The following is a 19,870-nucleotide window of genomic DNA, read 5'->3' on the forward strand; positions in this document are numbered from 1 at the left end:
CTTTTGTAATATTGTGATCATGATCATGTAATTATAACTGAATACTTATTTTGTCATAAGTTGTTTGCCTGATATGGATCTATAATGAGATGATATTATGATTTAGGCTTGCTAACACAGGCTATGCTGTAGGTTTTCACTCCAGCCCTAAAAAAGCACACCTCATTCAACAGCTGGAGATCTTGCTGAGCTGCTAATTAGTAGAATAAGGTGTGCCAAATTAGGGTTGGAATGAAAGCCTAAAGGATGGTAGATCTCCACAAACAGGGTTGGTTACCACTGCTCTTGTGTGTTAGATGGAAGACACTGCTCCACTACATAGCAGCTCAGTCACTGCTGATGTATTTATTTATTTATTTTTTTAAATTGTTAATAAACAAACCATTTTGCTCAATGAAAGATCAGGCGGGTTTAAGATTTTTTTTTTTTTAAGTCTCAATACCCCAGTAACACACTATTATCCAGAAACTCACAAGTCATCCATTGTATGTCCACTGTCTCCATCAGATTGACTTTTGTGTTTATCTTTGTGTTGTTTTTTAAAATTTATTTAATTTTATTTTTTTTAAACAAAGGTCGGAAGATTGCTTACAGTAGCACAGATTATTATAATTAAAACTGCAATCTTGCACCTCTTGTGTCGGTTGCAGTGAATTTCACAAGGTTGTATTGCAATTAATGGCTTGATGTACCAGGCACTCTGAAGCAGGATATATTATGGTGCAGACTCAGTTGCAGTGCTGTGTCGAGCAGAGTTATACGTGACCATATGTCACTTCCCGCAACATTCTGATAGCATGATGTACGCTAGCGCAGGCACATCGGTCACGTTCTGTGCAGAATGTTGTGTAGAACATAGACATCTGCCACTACCCGCGTGCACATGAACGAACCTTTCTGCTGAGTCTCTACACCCGTTCCCAGAGATTTTTCTTTGCCATAGGATTTGACCTTTATTCAATTACATTGTATTATTTATTGCTTAGCCATAACCTTGTCTAGAGCAAATTACACTTTAATATACTATCAATTTATACAGCTGGATATATGCTGAAGCAGTTCAGATTTAGTACTAAAATAAATAAAATGTGTGGATGGCTTAGTGTATATATACTGTATGTGTGTATTTTACTCATATTAACTAATACAATGACTAACACTGTAGTTTATATGTGTGGGGGCTTGAACTTGTGAGGGGTGTCCTGCCCAAGCTGTCTCTCCAAAGCAATAAATCTAACCAGTAAAATGTAACAAGTGATGATTTGCTGATGTCGTAAGTAAATGAGTGATGTGATACCAATTTTAGAAATACTCAGAGGGACTCCCCCTCTGTGAGCTTCAAATAGACATCTTGTATGAACCAACTCCTCTTCTGAGGAATAAAAGCTACTGATTGTTTTCAGTTCCTGCTTCGTACCTTCCCTTTGGAGTCTTACAGTACAACAAGCTGTGCCCTACCTGGGACTTGAATCTGTAGCCTTTGTGCTTAAAGCCTAGTTCCTTACTGTCAACACAGCCTCATCCACAGCATGTGGCTCTCACTGCCAGAGAGATGGTTGAGCTTGTGCCAAATTGGAGAACATGTTTTAAAAGGTTAATCTCAATGAATTCAGTTTCTGCAATAAATGTAGTGCATATGCATGTCTATAAATGAACTATACATTCATGTTATTACTGGATATTGGGAGTGAATACGAACTCTTTGAGGTATGGTGGTTACATATGTCTGCAGACGTGAATGTGTCAGTTTTGTTCTAATTTCTACTGTTTCACAAACCTTTCAGGGAAGCAGCAAATTCAGCTTTATGAATTTTCAGTCCCATTGATTATATTGGTCTTGTGTGCTGTGTGGAAGACACTGTGTGAAACTGGTCCACAATCTTATGTCTTGACAAAGGGAATGTCTCCTTACCCACCAGCAATAATTGGACAGGCCTGTGGACTCTGTCCTCCTGATTAAATCTCAACAGCATTCAGAGTAGAACATCATTATGAACTATGTTGTAATTGTTCTGAAGTTCCCTTGTGAATACAAAAGTTATTCAGAAGGGAAACTTCAGAAATATTTCTCTTCAAAAATAAGATTGGCATGCCACTGTTAATGTCACTCACCAGTTGTAAATGTAATCAATCCATTGCACATGTGCATAACAGTATTAAACACACATGGAAATTAAAGAACAATTCTTTTTTTTTTCACCGTTTTTCAACACATCCCTATTTATTAATAATGATAATAAAATTATGCATGATGAACATGATGACTGAAACATCTTTAGAATGGAACAAATAATTGCCATTGTTCTTTTATATGTTACATGGCAGGGGTGAGATAAAAAATATTAACATTTTTATCGGAAATTGTAACGCGGATATATAAAAACATGGTTTGCCTTAGTGCCTCAGTTCCGGAATCGGGTCCTGCAACCTAATCACATTTAATAACAGGGTAGGAAGAATGTATTCTACATACTGCACTCGTACCTATACTTTGCCAACGAACAAAAAATAATTTACAATAAAAAAAAGTTATTTTACTGTCATCTATAACATCATTGCACCAATGTTCTTTATATAAACGTGTTGTGTCTGTTTGACTTTTCCCTGTAGTTACAGTGAATCCATTGTCTGCGTGAATTTCTACGCAAAACCCTCGCAACGAGTTCTCTCTCGCTTGTTCACAAAAAACACATTCGTGAAACCATATATGGTTTACATCTGCTCTCGAAGTCACGTTCTCCTGTTTTTATTCACTGTTGTGTAATCGTAATGGTTTCCACAGGCCGTCAAATGAAAGTTGTCAGTACATTTGTAATAGGAAGTTGGCGCACGATAGTTACTTAGCGGGTAACGGAGGTATACGGTGTGCAAGTGTGTGAGAGGTGTTTTTCAATGTCCAACTGAAAGTAATGTGTTTCACCATGTCCGGTTTTCCAGTGCCAGCGTCTCGAGTCCTTGTTCCCCTGGGAATTGGCGGGAGAATCTACAAGACCAGAAAGTGACAGTTCTGCTTCCGGAGGACAACATCACTGGTAAGTTCCTCTGCTTGGAACACTGTTATTACTTCCTTCAGTGTACGCTAGTGCTGGTACTTGCCATAAATTATTATTCGTCTTTTTTTCTTTTGATAAGCAAAGGACTTCATGAATGTTTTCCCATTCGAAGGTAACAGTAACAGAAAAAAACGATGCAATGATGGAAGATGTGATCCAATAATAGAAAGATAAATACACTGTATAACAAATGCACAAAAACAGCAGTAATATACTCCGGGCATTGGACGTGTACAAGGTGAGGACTTGAGGCACTGCATTGCAAAAACCTGATACCACAGCTGGGCAGTACTAAGGTCATGTAAGAGAACATAACTTACAAGCTACAGTGTGCAGCCGCCTGTACTACACTATACTGTTGCAATGCGTTAAAAAGAAAAGAAAAAAAAAACTACAGCAAATGGGTTAAACAAAAATAGCCCAGCCTTTTTCTGTTTCGTTTGTTCATTTTTCTATGTGAAAGCGTGCGTTAGCAGCAGACAATGAAAACCTCCCGCACTCCAGTCAAGAGATGATTCGAGTCTGTCCATTAAGCTCACAAAGTACAGCAAGTAAGTAACGATTCAATACTGATGTAAAAAAAAAAAATATATAAATACTGTTGGCGACGGCAGATTTAATACTTTAAAGCTTGAATATAAATATATGTACATATGCAGCACATAATGGAAGAGTGGGGGATATGCTGCTTTGTAGGACACACGTACAGTTTAATCTCGTATGAAAGCAAAGGAAATCGATTAGGCGAGAGACATCGTAACACATTACTGAGGCTTCTTCTGAATTAGAAATCACTCGCGGCAATCTTAGCGATGCTTCTATAAGGAAAACCTCAAGTGACTAAACAAGCAAGTAGCTAAACAGGCAAGAGAGCAGGTTGAGCGATGTACTGTAGTTACTGGCCTTCTTCGAAAAGACTTTCTCTTGTTAAGGAAGGAAATACAGTAGCTTTTTCCCCATTACACCGAGCTATGATGAAAATTAAGAGGGGTATTTAGTGAAACAGACATGTAATATCTCTTGTGTGTTACTTTAATTATGTTAGCCCCCCCCCATGAGAAATGGGAACCTGCCCAGGGGGAGCCATTCAAACATACCCCAGTTTATTATAAATGAATGGCCTGACTGTAGCAGCCACCCCATTGTAAGCATCATAAGTGCCTTTATAAGCACTAAATGCGCCAATGCAAGGCGAAGCTGACATGTTGGCTGTGGAATGCAGTGGGCTTGTTAAGAACCCTACTGAACATGGAGTGCAGTGCCATTTTGAAAACGGTTGGAGGAGATGAGATTCAAAATGGGTCACATAAATTGGTGTGCAACATTTTTCCGTCTTGAGTCACTGCATGTACATTTCCACCAAGCGTTTGGTCATTTGAGACCTGGGGTAAAATCCCAACTGTCACCTGGAAACAATCATTCTAAATTACGAGCTAAAACCATGAACAATGCCTCATGCACTATATCTTAAATTATCATTTTCAAAAAATCACTCTTTAAGGGATTATTACAACCACATTGGCACTGATGCATGAATCGCTTATGTTACAAATGAAGGGATTTTTGCTAATTATTGCCCATAACTTTAATTTATAAGTAATCACTAGTTAACGCTCATCCTCCCCCACACAACACAAAAGTGATTTATGTCACACGCTTACAAGGGTGTCCTTGAGCACTTACAAAATGGACGCTTTTAACCCTTTGAAGAGTCGGTTTTTTAATGTTTTTTCAACATTCTAGGTCAGTGTTATAGAATTCCATTGCTTTCAATTACCAGCCGAGTTTGTTACATCTGCATTGGAACGTTCAATTGAGAACATTCCAATCACGCTATTTCTGATCTTACACCTTAAAGGGTTAAAAGTTTTGTGTTTACTAACTGGGGCTAATGTATGTACGTCAGGATTGTACACTAGACTATTCTTGAAGATTGTGCACATCACCATTCTATAAGGCCTTAATGGGCTTAAAGCGTTAATGTGGTCGAATGCCCTGCAGTCCTGTTAACAGTACACAAGAAGACCTGTGACAGAGGCCGGAGGGTTCTGCCTATGGTTGTGCGCACAAATAAAATGGCGGTATAGCTTGACTGGGGACGGTGGCACGCGATGGGAGAGGAAACACAAACAGGGAACAGCAGCCGTCTGGTTCTGAGGTTCAAGTGAACAGGTTTTTGAGAGCAAAGACCGGTCAAACGTGCTCAAGTCAAACAGCAGGTTCTCAGGTACGTCTGGGAGAGGTGGAGGGGGCAGAACGCTGCTTCCCTTTTCTGTCACTCCTAACACCCACTGCGTTCTCGACCGAGCGCAAACCCAAAGTTTACGAGAGGGGCTTAAGACCTGGTCACCATCGAACCCAAAGTTTACATGAGGGGCTTAAGACCTGGTCAAACGCAAACCGAAAGTTTACATGAGGGGCTTAAGATCTGGTCAAATGCAAACCCAAAGTTTACGCAAGGGGCTTAAAACCCATTTTCCTTACTGGCCCTGATACCTATCTGAGGGCCAGAGCTTTCATCAGAATGTGGAAGGACTAGAGCAATGCCCATCCCCAAGCGGGAATGGATAGAACCGCCACGAACCGAAGGAGAACCCTGTTTTCCATGAGCTCAAAGAGCACACTGGCACCTCTGCCTGTTCACTTCCAGGCCTTGGAGTTCGCAATTCCCAGACCCGTCCTACTTCAATTTCCACCTCAGCCGCCCTTCCTTCATTGCTTAAGCTTTTCCACAATTTTAAATATATATATATATATAAAGAATATATACAAACCAAGACCTTACCCAAACTCTATACTTAATCAACTTTGTATAAACCTAGACCTACAACTTCCGCAGAGGGGGCAACGGAGTCGTCCGTGCTTGTTAGTCCGAGCATTTACAAGGTACGACAGACAGGTGGCCCCAGCCTAAGAAGAAAAAATCTAGTTGGTTCTGCGTGGTCATTGTCCTTACCAAGGATGTCTGGTCAACAAATCGGTATGTCAGGCGGCCAAGTCGGCAGCGGGCAGTGGCAGTATTACTAGCTATTCAGTGACTGGGAGTCGAAGAGAGAACCATTACAATACGAATGATCTCCATGCACCTATATTGTGTAGGCCCAGCCGCAGGACCCTGAAGGTTCGCAGTGCAGCTGTGTGTTTGCCTGCCGACCGCAAACTCGGGGCCTGTGGGGATAATAGCTGTTGTGTTGTGTGTTTAGAAACACAGTTAAAAGAAGACCTCAGATTACTTCCTTAATTTTCTTATTCTTTTTTGACCACCCACCCCCACCCAAAATTCAGCTCCATTCAGTCTGTCTTTCAGGAATGTCTTGTTTTTTTTTTTTTTTTGTTTTTTTTGTTGTGTGAATTTTGTTCTCGTTGGCGGTCTTGGTGCGCTCGGTCTGGGGAAAGGTGCGTGTGAGCAGGGTCTGCGGAAACTGGTGGTCCTCCCAGCCGGGCGCACCTATGAGGGCTCAGAGGTCTTCAGGGCATCCACCTTGGTCTCCAGGTCTGTGATCTGGAGCAGGAGGAGGAGGAGAAGACTAGGGTGAGACCCTATCCACACACGCACACACATACGCGCACAAACACACACACACACACACTTCTGTACCCTCTTCTGCAGCACTCCTTGAAATAAAACCGCCAGAGCAGGTTTTCCTTATAATCTGAAGTGTGAAATATGATTACTCCTAATATGCAAATGAAGGTCAGTAGTTATTTATATTCCAGCCCATGGCATGACAATATAGAGGCTCGCTCTGGACTTCAGTGGCTTGCAAAATGATAACAGAGGCATGAAAAGATGCTCCACATGTGATATGATATAGCTATATCATAAATAACTATGATAGATAACTATATGATATGAAATAACTATATAATTTATAACTATATGACAGAATTATGTGATATGATTTATGAACGAAATCAAGTGTGACAACTCCATTTACCAGCAGTTACAGGCGTTCCTCAACTGCGGGTCAGCTGTACCTGTGTTTGACCACTAGAGGTCAGTCATTTTGAGGCAGGCTACACTTCTCACTAACAGGAAAGGGATGTCTCAATGACAAATAATAATATTGCCTGAGAACGAGTTGTTCCAATGCTAGGGGGTGGAGTTATAAGTCAAGAGGCTCCCCTGAAGGTGTGGTCTGCATTAAGCTCCCACCCGACAAGTTTGTCAGAGTACGCAGGCTCGTCGCATTCAAACTCCTAATCCGTAATCTCAGTATTTCACAGACCTGGCTCTGCTAATTGCCTGGCAATGTTCTTGGAGGGTTTGATTGGGCAAGAGGGACTCTATTTTGTCTACCTGCACAATAAAATGCCTTTTTGGAGCTCTGTAAGGACGTTGTTTCCTGGATGAGTTCCCTGATCAGAGGGGATGAAAGTGCTGATTCCCTGCTATCAGACAGTGGGACAGCCCGGTGGGACGGGAATATCAGAAACAGTGAGCTCAGCCAAAACCAACAAGAACTATGTTCCCCATCCTGTCAATAGACTGCCTTTGCCCCCTCCCCCCCCACTGTTAAACACCCCATCAAAACTACCGTTACAAAAACACATAGTGTTTCCACGTTCCAAGACACACAAACTCCCACAGAGTTACTCTGATTCCCTCCAAAAGGGCTTCCAAACACTATGTACATACTATGCAGGGTTTTTTAGCCTGTCTGTGGTCCTGTGTTTACAATCAAAGAAATCTCCTCTGTCCTCAACCTCCATTTTTATATTTAATATTCATTATGCAGTTTTTATATTTGACGTACACATCAGTAGGATGGGTTTTATAAAGCAATGGAGCACACAGATAGCTTAAATGTGACACATTCACACGCATGCTAATGCCCAGCTAGCATCCATACCGACCCATAAGAGCATGCAGACATGACCCAGCGTTAATCTACGCCTCCTCCATTACCTTGTCCTGCAGATTATCTGTCTCATCCTTGTGAGTAGCTTCTGTTTCCTCGTGTGCCCGACGCTGGGCCGTCTCCTTCTTCAGGAACTCAATCTCCCTGGAAACAGAGGGGCGTGGTCAGACAGACACACACAATCGCATAGGGAGTGGACCAAACTCAATCTCCCTGGAAAAGAACAGAGCGGAGGGGTCAGACAGACATACAACCGCATGGGAAGCGGACCGACAATGTAGAGCCTCACAGCGGGTCAAAGGGGAACTTAAAGGCTACAATCACATGTACTCCTGTGACATCTTCTGTGTGTTTCTGTGTGTTAACCTTTCTGATCACATCCAACTACACTAACTGAGATCACCATACACATGTCTGTCTGTCATTCTGTAAGAATTTCATTTTATGTTTGTTTCTAGTGGGTTTATATTCCCAAATGTATTTAATACAGAATTTCTTTTGGCCCACACAGACAAAAATATATCACTTTTTTAAAATCTGTCTTCTCTTAATTTTTCCATGCTTGAAAACCAGATTAAAACTTGAAAGAAAGCAACCATCTTTACCGCTACCTTAAAAAAAACTACATATCCCAGAACTTACTTCTGCTGGTACTCCTTAATGAGGCGCTTGGCCTTGCAGTACTTGCGCTCCAGGGTCTGGTACTGTGCCTGCGTCTCCTTCAGGTGCTCGTCAACGGCCTGACATAGGCTCTGCGCCTCCATCCAGTAGCCCTCCAGCTTCTCCATGCGCTCCTTGTTCTCCTGCACACTCTGCTCCAGCTGCGCCTTCTCCATGCGCCAGCGCAGCTTGTCCTGTTCGGCGTGCGCCAGCTGCGCATGTGCAGACAGAGGGAGAGCGACGGGATTCGTTTACGATCATCGGCTCTCTTTATTTGCTACGCAGCCAGACACCCTGTTCCCTGAATGACTTACACAGCTCACATTTTTTTTGTTTTGTTACACAGCACCTGTTTACACAGCTGGGTATTTCCTGAACAAGTTTATCTTAAGTACCTTATGCAAGAGCACAGCAGCTCTCTCTCCCTTGGGGATTTGACCCACCAACCTCTGAGTCACATGGCCATTTCTGAATGCATTATACACCAGTGCTGTTCTAGTGGCTAGCACTATTGCTCATCAGTAAAGTTGTGGGAATATTTAGTCTTTCAGCATATTCAGTCTTCTGTGCACTTCTGTTCAGGACTGCACAGTGAACAAGCCTGTAACTTTGGGTTGCCAGATTCAGAATTTGTTAAAACCAGACAATATGCACAGGTGGAAGCTTAATCGCAAACAAGGGGCTGGGGGGTGGTAACGACTTGAACAGATCATGGGCTGGGGGAGTGGTTGAGACCCAAATTCATTACAAACTAGCAGTAAATGTTTTCAATCTAGGACTCAGACCAGACGTTATATTGTCTGGTCGGGACCACTAACCGGACCTGTATGAACCATTTTAAAACCGGACATTCCGGTCGAAAAACCAAGCGTCTGGCAACCCTACTGTAGCTGCCATTGATTTGAGGCGCAGTCTGGCATCGTCAGCTTCATAGACGCTCTTACCTTTCTCTTCAGCTGCTGGATCTCGGCCTCCGTCACCGCGTGCTTTATCTGAAGCTGAGGAGAGGATGACAGTCGAGGGGTTAAAATCACACATAGCTGTGACACTCATAGATGACTTGCTGCTCTTTTGTATTATATGCATAAAATACTGATGTAAGTGTTGTTCATAAGGCACAGTACAATGGGAATATTTTGATGGGAACAGTCCATTCAGGTCATTTTTAGATGTGAAGCACCTCATGGACCTGGCTTGTAACTCACTCACTCACGCACTCATGTTGGCAGGCTGAAAATTCTCCACAAGGGGGAGCTATTAGCACTCAAGTAGCTGAAATTTGGGTGTGCTACGCAAGAGTGGTGCTTTGCATCAGTGACACTGTGTCTCCTTGTTTTTTGACTAAATGCTATACCCAGTCTAGCCTGGTCTTGAACATTCCAGACGTCTGTGCTCATAAAACCAGTCCTGCTAAGCCGTGCTTTACTTCATAGCATCAGTTTGAGATAGAACTTGAGCTCTTTTCCACCTGATGTTCTGCCAACAGCTTACATAATCAGTTTTTTATAATGGCTTTATAAAATGTAGAAAACCTGGCACAAATTTTAACCTGACATCGTGATGAAGCTTCCATTACCAGCTGATGCTTACTGTGGACGATTAACACTCAGACAACCCGAGTGTTCACACTTTCACATTGTTTCTTAGTGTGTCTAAATAACAGTAAAAATTATTTTACGTCTTTAAAAATTCTTTACAATCCTTATTCTGCATAAACTCCTCACCCATAACTGAAAAACTGTTTGACTTTAACTTGGCATAAACTGTTTCCTTCAATGCTTGAGGTACTGTCACTGCTGTACCTGTGTTAGTATTACTTTTATTATCCATATGTGCTGCTTATTCAACGCTTTGTGTGTATTTCATCCCTTGAGCATCTGTATGTGTGTCTTCACAAAACAAAATGGCGGAAGCAGGGGCGGAGCCAGCCTGTCATACATATGGGTGCGAGGCATGACAAGAAATATAGCATCATGTTTAGAACAACAGGAAGTCCATTTTAAAGACATGATACATTTTAACGTTGTCTCTGATTAACAATTGATATCATTTGTTTTTTTAATGTAAATGATGCACATTGTTACTTGATATTCATTAAATGGTGTTTTTCATGACTTAGGCCGCTCACCTCTTTGAACTTGTGTGCCAGCTTCTCGGGGTCCATCTCCACGGGCGACAGCATGTCCTCGTTCTCGGCCAGGTCAAACACCTCGATGGCGTTCGGGAACATGGGGCTCATCTCCTCCTCTTCATCAGTGGCGTACTCTCCAGTCTGGGGTGGAAAGGGGGGGGGGGGGGCACAGGGTACAGCTCACTCACTGATCAGTCTGTCCCACGATTGGGGTCACTTCTGTTTCAATTCAGTCAATTTCAGGAAACAAATTCAAATTCAGTTAATTAATTGGAAAAACAGAGGAAAACAGGACTGTGGGATAGTGGTGGATTAGAACTACGAGAAGAGTTCATAAGAGTGCACTGCATAACCCTAACTGCTTGAAAGATGCTCCGATGATATTGAACTTCGTAAACGCCTTAGTGGACATCAGCATATTCCTTTCATTCTGTACTTTACTCCTGTATGGAACAGCTATGTTAGAAACACTGGCCACATGCTGACAAAGCGCTTCCCATTAATATAAGGAAAACCAGTGCTATGAGAGCACATACCGTAACACAAAGTGCAGGGCTTACATCATCACAGTCTACCCAGAATGCACCGCAAAGAAAATAAAAGGCTTCCCAGCAGATAATTGATCCAAACCCAGTTAGTGGGGTGATACGGTTGAGTTGAAAGTGGAAGCAGAACTCTGGGAATTGATACTGCTCAGCCAATAAAACAGTTATAAAAGAAATGGGAGCCATTTGCACAGAATATCGATCATACTTCTAGCTGCTCTAAAAGAAGATTTCCGGTTTTATCTTGCATGTACCATCTTGTATTACACACTGCACTTCAGGAAAGTGGTTTGTTCCCAAACTGTGGTTGATATCCTCTGACACCCAGAGCAGACTGGATGGTGCAATCACGAGCCAGGTGTTTATTCTATTTCTTTGTTTTACCGAAGTATGGCCACTAGGTGGAAACATTGAGTCAAGCACGCCAACACTAAAATCATGAGGGAATCGTAATGGGGCAACAGAGAACGCCACAGAATGGATTTGCCACCATTTTATATTTACTCATAGTTCCATCGGAGCTGATGAAGCAAAACTGTTGGCTATGAGGCAATCAATGTTTGCATTAATGCTGAATATTTAAGGGTAAATCCACACATTAAGATGACAGCACTTGGTGTTGTCTTGCTAATATGAATAATCGCATTTCCATGTTATCTAAATTTTAATTAGCAGTGCAAGCGACGGGCTGAATGCACACATGCAAATCAGCACAAACAGACGAAACTACATATCCCAGAATCCTCTGCATTCCCAGGGCCCCTTACTTCTGGTTAAATTTAATTTATAGCAGTGACTTGCATCACAGTTCACTGCTGTAACATCTCTGTTCTCCACAAGTTGAAAGAAAGCCAGCTCCTTAAAAAAAGCTGTGCTAAACACACTACACCGATCCTGTCTTGTCCCCACGTTCCACCCACACTCCCATTCCCCACGTCCGCGGGACAGCAGGGACCTTGAGATGACCCTGCAAAGCCCCACCTGGCGGGAAGCCAACCATGCCTGGTGAACGTCTGCCAGCGAACCGTCCCCAACTTCTCCCATGCCAGCGACCTGCGGCGAACACGCCTCTGTCGCACTCGCCGTCCTCTACATGCACCTCTGCGTGTGTTTCCTCTGAACCTCATCTGAGCGCCAGCCCGCTGCAGCATTATTACAGGAAGGCCTGCGGACGGCGACACTTTCCAACCCACTCAAAGTGCCGAAATGAGGTTCGTTCTGCGAGGACAAACTTGCACTCACTTGCATTTCAGTGTACAAATGTGACAGGGAGACCTGTCGCATACGACACTCTCCAACCTTCCAAAAGCGCCAAAACGAGGTGCGTTCTGGGACACGTGCCACGAGACAGAACTTCCCCCAGGTCTGACTGTCAGTTATAAGCGGTGTTTTAATACGCCGCAGCACGGTTGCTCTGGTTACTGAAACGCCCGGGACTGAAAGCATGAAGAGGCGGACCGTTGGATTCCACCATGCTGATCCCCACAGCCTGCTCATTTTCATGCCTGCGAGTGGCATACCGTTGCCAAGGAAACCGATCATAGTGCCCTGGTACAGGGGGCGGGCTGGTATTCCATCAGAGCACCAGTCCTCTTCTCCGTTCAATCCGGACGGGTGTTATCACTGCATGTAATATTTAATGCAGTGGGATATTCAGTTTTATTTTAATCTAAGCACAGAAAGACATGCTCTTTCTTGACTGCAGATGACTGGCAAAGCCTATCTCTGCCACCACAGAGAAGTTCAGCAGATTTCGGGTTTGCAACTGCAGCCTGGTAATGACTGAGGCTCACAGGGTGCATGATGGTGTGGAATGTGTGTATATGGTGTATTTTGTAAAAAAAATTTAAAAAAAAAAACTTAAAAAAAAAAACCCCAGTATGCATGGAGCATCACGGCCATTTCATCCCTAATGTATTATACCTGTCAGTCCCTAGGATGCTCAGATAATGTAGCATGAGCTCTGAGCTGTATTTGGCCTGACCAGCAGGGGGAGGTGTATTTGGTCTGAACAGATGGGGCACCTGCATGGGGTCTGACCAGCAGGGGGAGCTGTATGCAGTCTGGCTGGCAGGGGGAGCTGTATGTGACAGGAGGAGCTTTATGTGGTCTGACCAGCAGGGGGAGCTGTATGCAGTCTGGCTGGCAGTGGGAGTTGTATGTGGTTTGACTGGCAGGGGGAGCTGTATGACTGGCAGGGGGAGCTGTATGCAGTCAGACCAGCAGGGGGAGCTGTATGCAGTCAGACCAGCAGGGGGAGCTGTATGCAGTCAGACCAGCAGGGGGAGCTGTATGCGATCTGACCAGCAGGGGGAGCTGTATGCAGTCAGACCAGCAGGGGGAGCTGTATGCGGTCTGACCAGCAGGGGGAGCTGTATGCGGTCAGACCAGCAGGAGGAGCTGTATGTGATCTGATCAGCAGGGGGAGCTGTATGCGGTCAGACCAGCAGGGGAAGCTTTATGTGATCTGATCAGCAGGGGGAGCTGTAGGTGGTTTATAGAGAGAGTGTGCTCACCTCGTCCTCGTCGTCCATGTACTGGGAGTACCGCTGCTCCATCATCTCCCGCTGCCAGCGCTCCTGGTCCAGGGTCTGCTGGATGAGCTGGGCCACCTCACTCTGCTCGCCCGGCTTCTCCCGCCCAATCGTGAACCTGCAATCGCAGTCCGCACCCGTCAGTCACAGCCGTCAGTGGGTGGGGCCACGTCTCCCTCCGCCCACCCATTGCGCTTCAGCCCGTAGCGTCTTAGAGAACCAAACAGGGAGGGGAGGAAGAGGATGACCTCCCACACCAGGAAAAGACCAGCATGCCCAGGAGACAGCTCGTTTAAGGCAAGGAAACCTTGGGTGAATGGATGTTTTGGTGATTGGGTGAAATGAGTGATTGGGTGATTTGGTGAATGGATGAGTGGGTGATTGGGTAATGGGTGAATGGATGCACCTGTGGTAGGGAGGGTTTCCACTGTGGCAACCTTTCGGCAAAGGCCTAATACCACCATGATGTGCTGCTGGCATTGGCATCAGATCTTCTGTGATCTCATCTACCTGACCTCACCCTGGTTAACCCTTTGAAGAATAAGTGTTGTTTTTTTCAAAATTCCAAGTCACTGTTCTAGCACTCTATTGCTTTTCAGTTAAGAACATTCTAATCGCGTATTTGGGATCTTACACCTTAAAGGGTTAAAGGCATTTCACTTAATAGCGATCTTTTTCCTGGAACTGTGAATTATATCAGCTAATGAAACACCCTGAGAGTGTTCACTTTAAAGTGAGGTGTGCTGCAGCCAAACCACACAGACAGGAGGTTAATGGCTGAGCATGCCAGTGAGAGACATAGGAGGCATCTCCCCTGGTTATTCTTCACTTTTCATCCTATACCGCATGGGCATTCTTCTTAAGAGAACATACATCATTCCTGTGAGAACCTCACTCACTTGCTAACACTTCCTCAGTCTGAACACACTCATGGAAAAGCTATTCATGTTAAAATACAAAATGGGTGGGCTATATATATATATATATATATATGTATGTATATATATTCATTAAAAAAAATTATTTCTGTTGGAATTGGCAAAATAACATATATAGGTTCAGAAACATATTGTGGAATATAGAGTAAAATACGTTGCATTTGTTATAAAATAAATCGAGCAACCATGTAGATTGAGATGTACTGGAAATAGATTCAGTGTATTCTTGCGTGGGTTAGCAGACGGCGGCGCTCTATCCTCATTGGTCGGGTGTGTGACTCATCCTCTCTTTTCAGGAAGGAAGCCGTGGGTTGGTCGGACCAAGCCAAGCAAAAAAAATGGGTAGTGATTACATGTAAAAATAACAACTTCCTGTGAAACGGACCTGAACATCAGTTTCCTCAAAACGGCTGAGCACGATCGCAAGATAGAGGCCATGTCTAAATGCGGAGGTTATGTTTCACTTTGGCTAACTGCAGGAGTTAAGTAATATCACTGCCACAGCACTGAGGTGTCTGCAGAGTGACAAAGCAGCAGTTATAATAGGAATGCTCTTTGTCGCGTCTTCCTCAGACAACCGATCAAACACCTTTTTTTGCACATGTTAAAACTAACATAGGTGTAATACAAGACAACACTACAAAATGGGCCATACATTCTACTGCTAAAACATTAGAAAATATCTGAAGATATATCTCTCTAATCCTTGGTTCTCGAATTAGTAATGCCAGTGGACCGCTTTAAGCACAGAACACCCAGAATTCTTTGGAGCGGATGAGGGATTATTTTAGAGGGGACAGTTTACAGAGGCAGAACCCCGCGGAATGCTCACTTCTGGCGAGGCTCGACGGGTGATGCAGCGAGTGCGTAGGGGCGCACCGTCACATCCACGTCCACATCCACCCTGTTCCTCGTTAAAGCTTATCTGCGTCGTGTGGAGACCGAGCCCAGAGGACTGAACGCCGTTGGCAGGGGGATTTTATTAATAGGCTGAGGGAGTTTTATTAACATACCGAAGGAGTTTTATTAATAGTCACGGCTCCTTCACTTTTACGCCTCAGATTGCTTCTTTTTTGGGAAACACCTCCTCTCCCCTGGGGAACTCATTCAGGAGACAGAAGTGTCTTTATTATCTCTGCACTGGTGAACCCCGCCCTGTATTCGCTATGACCGACTAACTGAAATAATCACTCTGAAGTCACAAATAAGATTATTACTGTGTACTTCTGACTAATGGCTAAACCGTATTCACAGAATAATCTAATTTAACTCCGTTATACACAGGCTGCTGTCTGTACATGTACCGTAGCGTACGTTTGCGTGTGGGTCCATGTTGACACAGTTCCATTTTCTGATCCAAGATCAACTTCGCTGGCCTAACTCCTTATCTTGACATATCCTGTCTTGGTGTGAGAGAGCACTGTGACCGAGTTACTGGTTTTGTTTCTGAAACCTTTAGTGATATCTCATACTTGTACCTCCTAATATCTGACCCAGACTGATCTGATCAAGCCTAAATACAGACACGCCATCTCTTGAGAGTTTAAGACTTTTAAGCCGAGCGCTGATTTGAGCTGCGGCTGCAGGCGCACGTGCGCGCGTTCCGATCACGCTAACCCCCCGCGGGACACGGGCTCACCTGACGGTGCCGGTGGTGTTCCTCAGGACGGAGGCGGCGAAGCTCTGGGTCACGCCCACCAGGCTGGTGCCGTCCACCTCCACGATGAGGTCGTTCACCTGGATCCTGGAGGGAGAGGAGAGAGAGCGGGGAGCTCAGTCCACGGCGAGCGGGCACACGCGGAACAGCCGCGCGACTCGTGTGAGCTCAGCTATGCGCGGAATCCCTGTGTGTCCGCGGCGGCCTGAGCCCTGTCCATCTCACAGGGGAGATGAGGGAGAGAATGCGTTTACCGCCAATTTACCCTCGCTGGCGCCAGACCCCTTCAAACATGATGCGGCTCATCCTGATGGATCATTCAGCACGCGTGGGGGGAGGGGGGAGGGGACTGAGCCTTTTTTCCCAGGAGTGTGTCCAATGGGTTGGCAGGGTGGCACTGGTCAAATCTGGAATTTGATTGGCCAACCCTATTTTACCACCTCTGTAAAATAGCGTGTTATCATTGGCTAATATACATGCAGGAGCAAGATTTATAAATGTAAAACTGTTGGCGATCGTGTGCTGAAGCTGAACAGAAACATGAAGAGTGGACTTTAAAAGTAGACGGCGGGTGCCATTTTGGCTCAGCCGTGTAAGGCGGTCAGCCTGCGGTTGGCGCTCATTAGTGGGGTGACTGATGCACTGCCGTTCTGGGCCGGGAATCTGCAGAGCTGACGGCGACCCCTGCACTGTCGCCCCCAGAGCGTGGTGCCCCCCTCTCCCCCGGCAGAACAGCCCTGCTGCATCGTTTCCACATGTTCAGGAGCTAAAGATAGCCATTGTGTGCGACTGCCACAGAGCAGCTCCTGTTTGACCTTTGACCCCCTGACACTGCTCTTCAGGGAAAGTGGTGACAGCTGTAGCTGCGCTGGGATTCGCGGTTTCCCTCGGCGACGCAGAGCGACCTTCCACCCCTGGTTACAGAAAGCCTGCGTATATAGCAGCAACCTCACATATGTCCCTTCCCGTGAACTTCGACCTTAGACACCTCTGGGCTGACCTCTTAGCTCCCAATACTCCCACTGGAGTGTGACGTCACAGCACAAGGATATATCCGTCCCAACACCCTGATTTAACCTTCCATTGTAGAGAAAACACTAAAATCCCCTCCCCTGTCCCATGCCCTCCTGCCCCTCTGACCCCGCACTGTACCTGCCGTCCCGGTGTGCGGCCCCTCCCTCAGTGACCGTCTTGACGAAGATGCCGAGCTTCTCCAGGCCCATGTCGGCGCCGGCGCCCATGCCGATGATGCTGATGCCCAGGCCATCTCCGTCTGTGTGGGGGTAGGGGTAGGGGTAGGGGTGGGGGTGGGGGTGGGGGTGGGGGGACGGCAGATGGTCAGCATGCAGCTGCAGCTGCAGTCTACAGCAGGAATACTCTTTTCAGTTTGTCTTTAGAAATATACTGAGAGCAGAGCTCCCTGTAAATTAGATCTGTTGGAATGTTTCTATTTTCCAAATAGCTGCGTCAAACCCGAACAGCAGTCGGTGCAAATCCTCCCTCATGCTGGCATGAATGGTAAGCTGCAGGATTTGATGCAGCACTGGAATATTATTCCATCTGTGTTCCTGATATATACATATATATGCAGGCACACACACACATACAAGTTTTCAATGTGATAAATTTCATGCACGTTAGAGAAAGCAATGAAATTAGCTTGTGCTTGTATCTGTATCGAACATTTGTTTTTATGAGAGTAAAACCCAGGCTGCATAGATGTAACTCCAAAGCAGTGACGGGCAATTGGCGGGTCTTAAAACAGTAAAGGGGTAGATGGGGGAAGGAGGAGCGCCCCACCTTTCTCCAGCTCCACGGGGAAAAGGTCCAGCCGCTCCACCCTCTTCTCCAGCTCGTACTCGGCCGACGCCGCCATGGGGTCCACGTCGTCATTGCGCCGGTCATATTCCTCGTTGGAGTATGTGGTGAACACCTGAGTGTGGGAGAGAGAGAGGGAGGGGAAGGGCAGCAGAGAGGTAAGCACACGCATGAATTAATAGCGGTCCCTTATTATAATACACACAATAAAAGAAAATTCAATAAAAGAACACCAATCTGGATCTGACGCAGATCCTGGCTTCATGAGGACCATCAGTGTAGTGTAATGCACTCTGCACATGGACCTTCTGTGTCCTGCTCCATTTTACAGTAACGGTGTACTCAGTCCTGCTGTTTCAATGCTCCAGAAACCACTGATGCAACTGCAGTGCACTGCAGAGACAGTTCAATAGCTGTGCATGTGACTGAGCATGTGCAAATAGCAGCCAAAGGGATTATGTCAGCTTCTACTGGGGTTTCCGGTGCCTTCCCGTTCCCCAGAATGCACCGCTAGAGACCAAACCACAGCATCTGTTCAGCGCAGCCAAGCTTCTGTCCGAGAGCTCAGGGGCCTGCTTGATCGCCAGTGGTGCATTGTGGGAAATGTGGGCAGACAGATTTCCCAGACCGCCTCGCCGGGCACCGTTGGCGCAGACCATCTGCTCTGAACGCTAGCTGGCCGCGGATCAAGCTGCAGGGTCAGTTAGGCGGACAGACCTGGCATTGCGTGCTACATCGGGGCCGGCTAACGCTCTGCCAGACGGATAATGGACGCGAACCAGACCTGGGAATCTCTTCAACGGGAGTGGCGGAGCTTCCCTCCGCGCTCGTGTGACGGCCGCACACTTAATCCGGCTGCTAGCACAGATTAGTGCACGGCCTGAGAACAACATCGTTTCCGTGGCAGCTAACGGACCGATGCCAGGGGTGGTGAGACACGTCTGTACTTATGAGGCTCACAGATTATGAGATTCATTATTTATTGCCCCGCAACGGACTTGCTTTCTGTCCAAGGGGACTACATCCAGCAGCTTCACGTGACAGAAATACAGATATCTGCGGACCACAGAGACTCTAGCGCAGCCAAGGTTTGTTAAAGATATTCAGCACGTCATCTATTATTTATACAAGTAAAAAAAAAAAAAAAACCTGATGATCGCATGGGAGCCTGTCAGGCAGTCCGTGGCACTTTGACTGTGGCAGGGCGTGCTAATTTTAGCTCTGCGTGATGCGCATGCAAAGGGAGCTGTTAAGAGCGAAGGCTTCGAGCGTAACTGCGGCGTGAGTGTGGAGTGGGATTTTAATTAGCGCCGCACCCACACCGCGCAGAGCTGACAAAGCGTTTCAGTCCCAAAAAGATCCACACGCTGGGCCCTGGAGTGATTCCTCGTAAAGAAAAAAATTCTGCAGGATATTTTCTTTTTAGTGAAATTAAGATCAGAATGGGTGGCAACCGCAGAATAATTCTAAAACCATTACAGCCACAGTCTGGAGTGGCATAGTTACTGGAAGCCAAGCGCATTTTACTGTAGAGCACAGAGATGGGAAGGTGGGGGTGGGATTGAAGCTGTCTGCTGTTTTATCAGAGGAAAGAAAACAGAAGTGAGAAATTACTAGTAATGGCCAGTGTGAGGTTTGAGCAGAAGCAGGTCAGGACAGAGTCTCTGGGGGT

The 19,870-nt window shown here is 45.5% G+C and overlaps 1 protein-coding gene across 2 annotated transcripts in view; it reads right to left on the bottom strand.

The window, feature by feature from the left end:
• Positions 1-3,213: 3,213 nt before the first annotated feature.
• ppp1r9ba (protein phosphatase 1, regulatory subunit 9Ba) overlaps positions 3,214-19,870 on the bottom strand; it is a 48,073-nt gene continuing 31,416 nt past the window's right edge. For both annotated transcript variants that reach the window (XM_035397948.1, XM_035397949.1), the window contains exons 3-11: positions 18,181-18,313; positions 17,533-17,653; positions 16,363-16,467; positions 13,768-13,903; positions 10,704-10,847; positions 9,520-9,573; positions 8,558-8,787; positions 7,963-8,059; positions 3,214-6,555 (exon numbers count right to left, since the gene is read on the bottom strand). In XM_035397948.1, the coding sequence (XP_035253839.1) occupies positions 6,502-6,555; positions 7,963-8,059; positions 8,558-8,787; positions 9,520-9,573; positions 10,704-10,847; positions 13,768-13,903; positions 16,363-16,467; positions 17,533-17,653; positions 18,181-18,313 (1,074 nt within the window). In that variant the 3' untranslated portion in view covers positions 3,214-6,501. The remainder of the gene's footprint in view (positions 6,556-7,962; positions 8,060-8,557; positions 8,788-9,519; positions 9,574-10,703; positions 10,848-13,767; positions 13,904-16,362; positions 16,468-17,532; positions 17,654-18,180; positions 18,314-19,870) is intronic.

This window comes from Anguilla anguilla, chromosome 17 (assembly GCF_013347855.1).
Source record: "Anguilla anguilla isolate fAngAng1 chromosome 17, fAngAng1.pri, whole genome shotgun sequence".
Taxonomy (NCBI): Eukaryota; Metazoa; Chordata; class Actinopteri; order Anguilliformes; family Anguillidae; genus Anguilla; species Anguilla anguilla.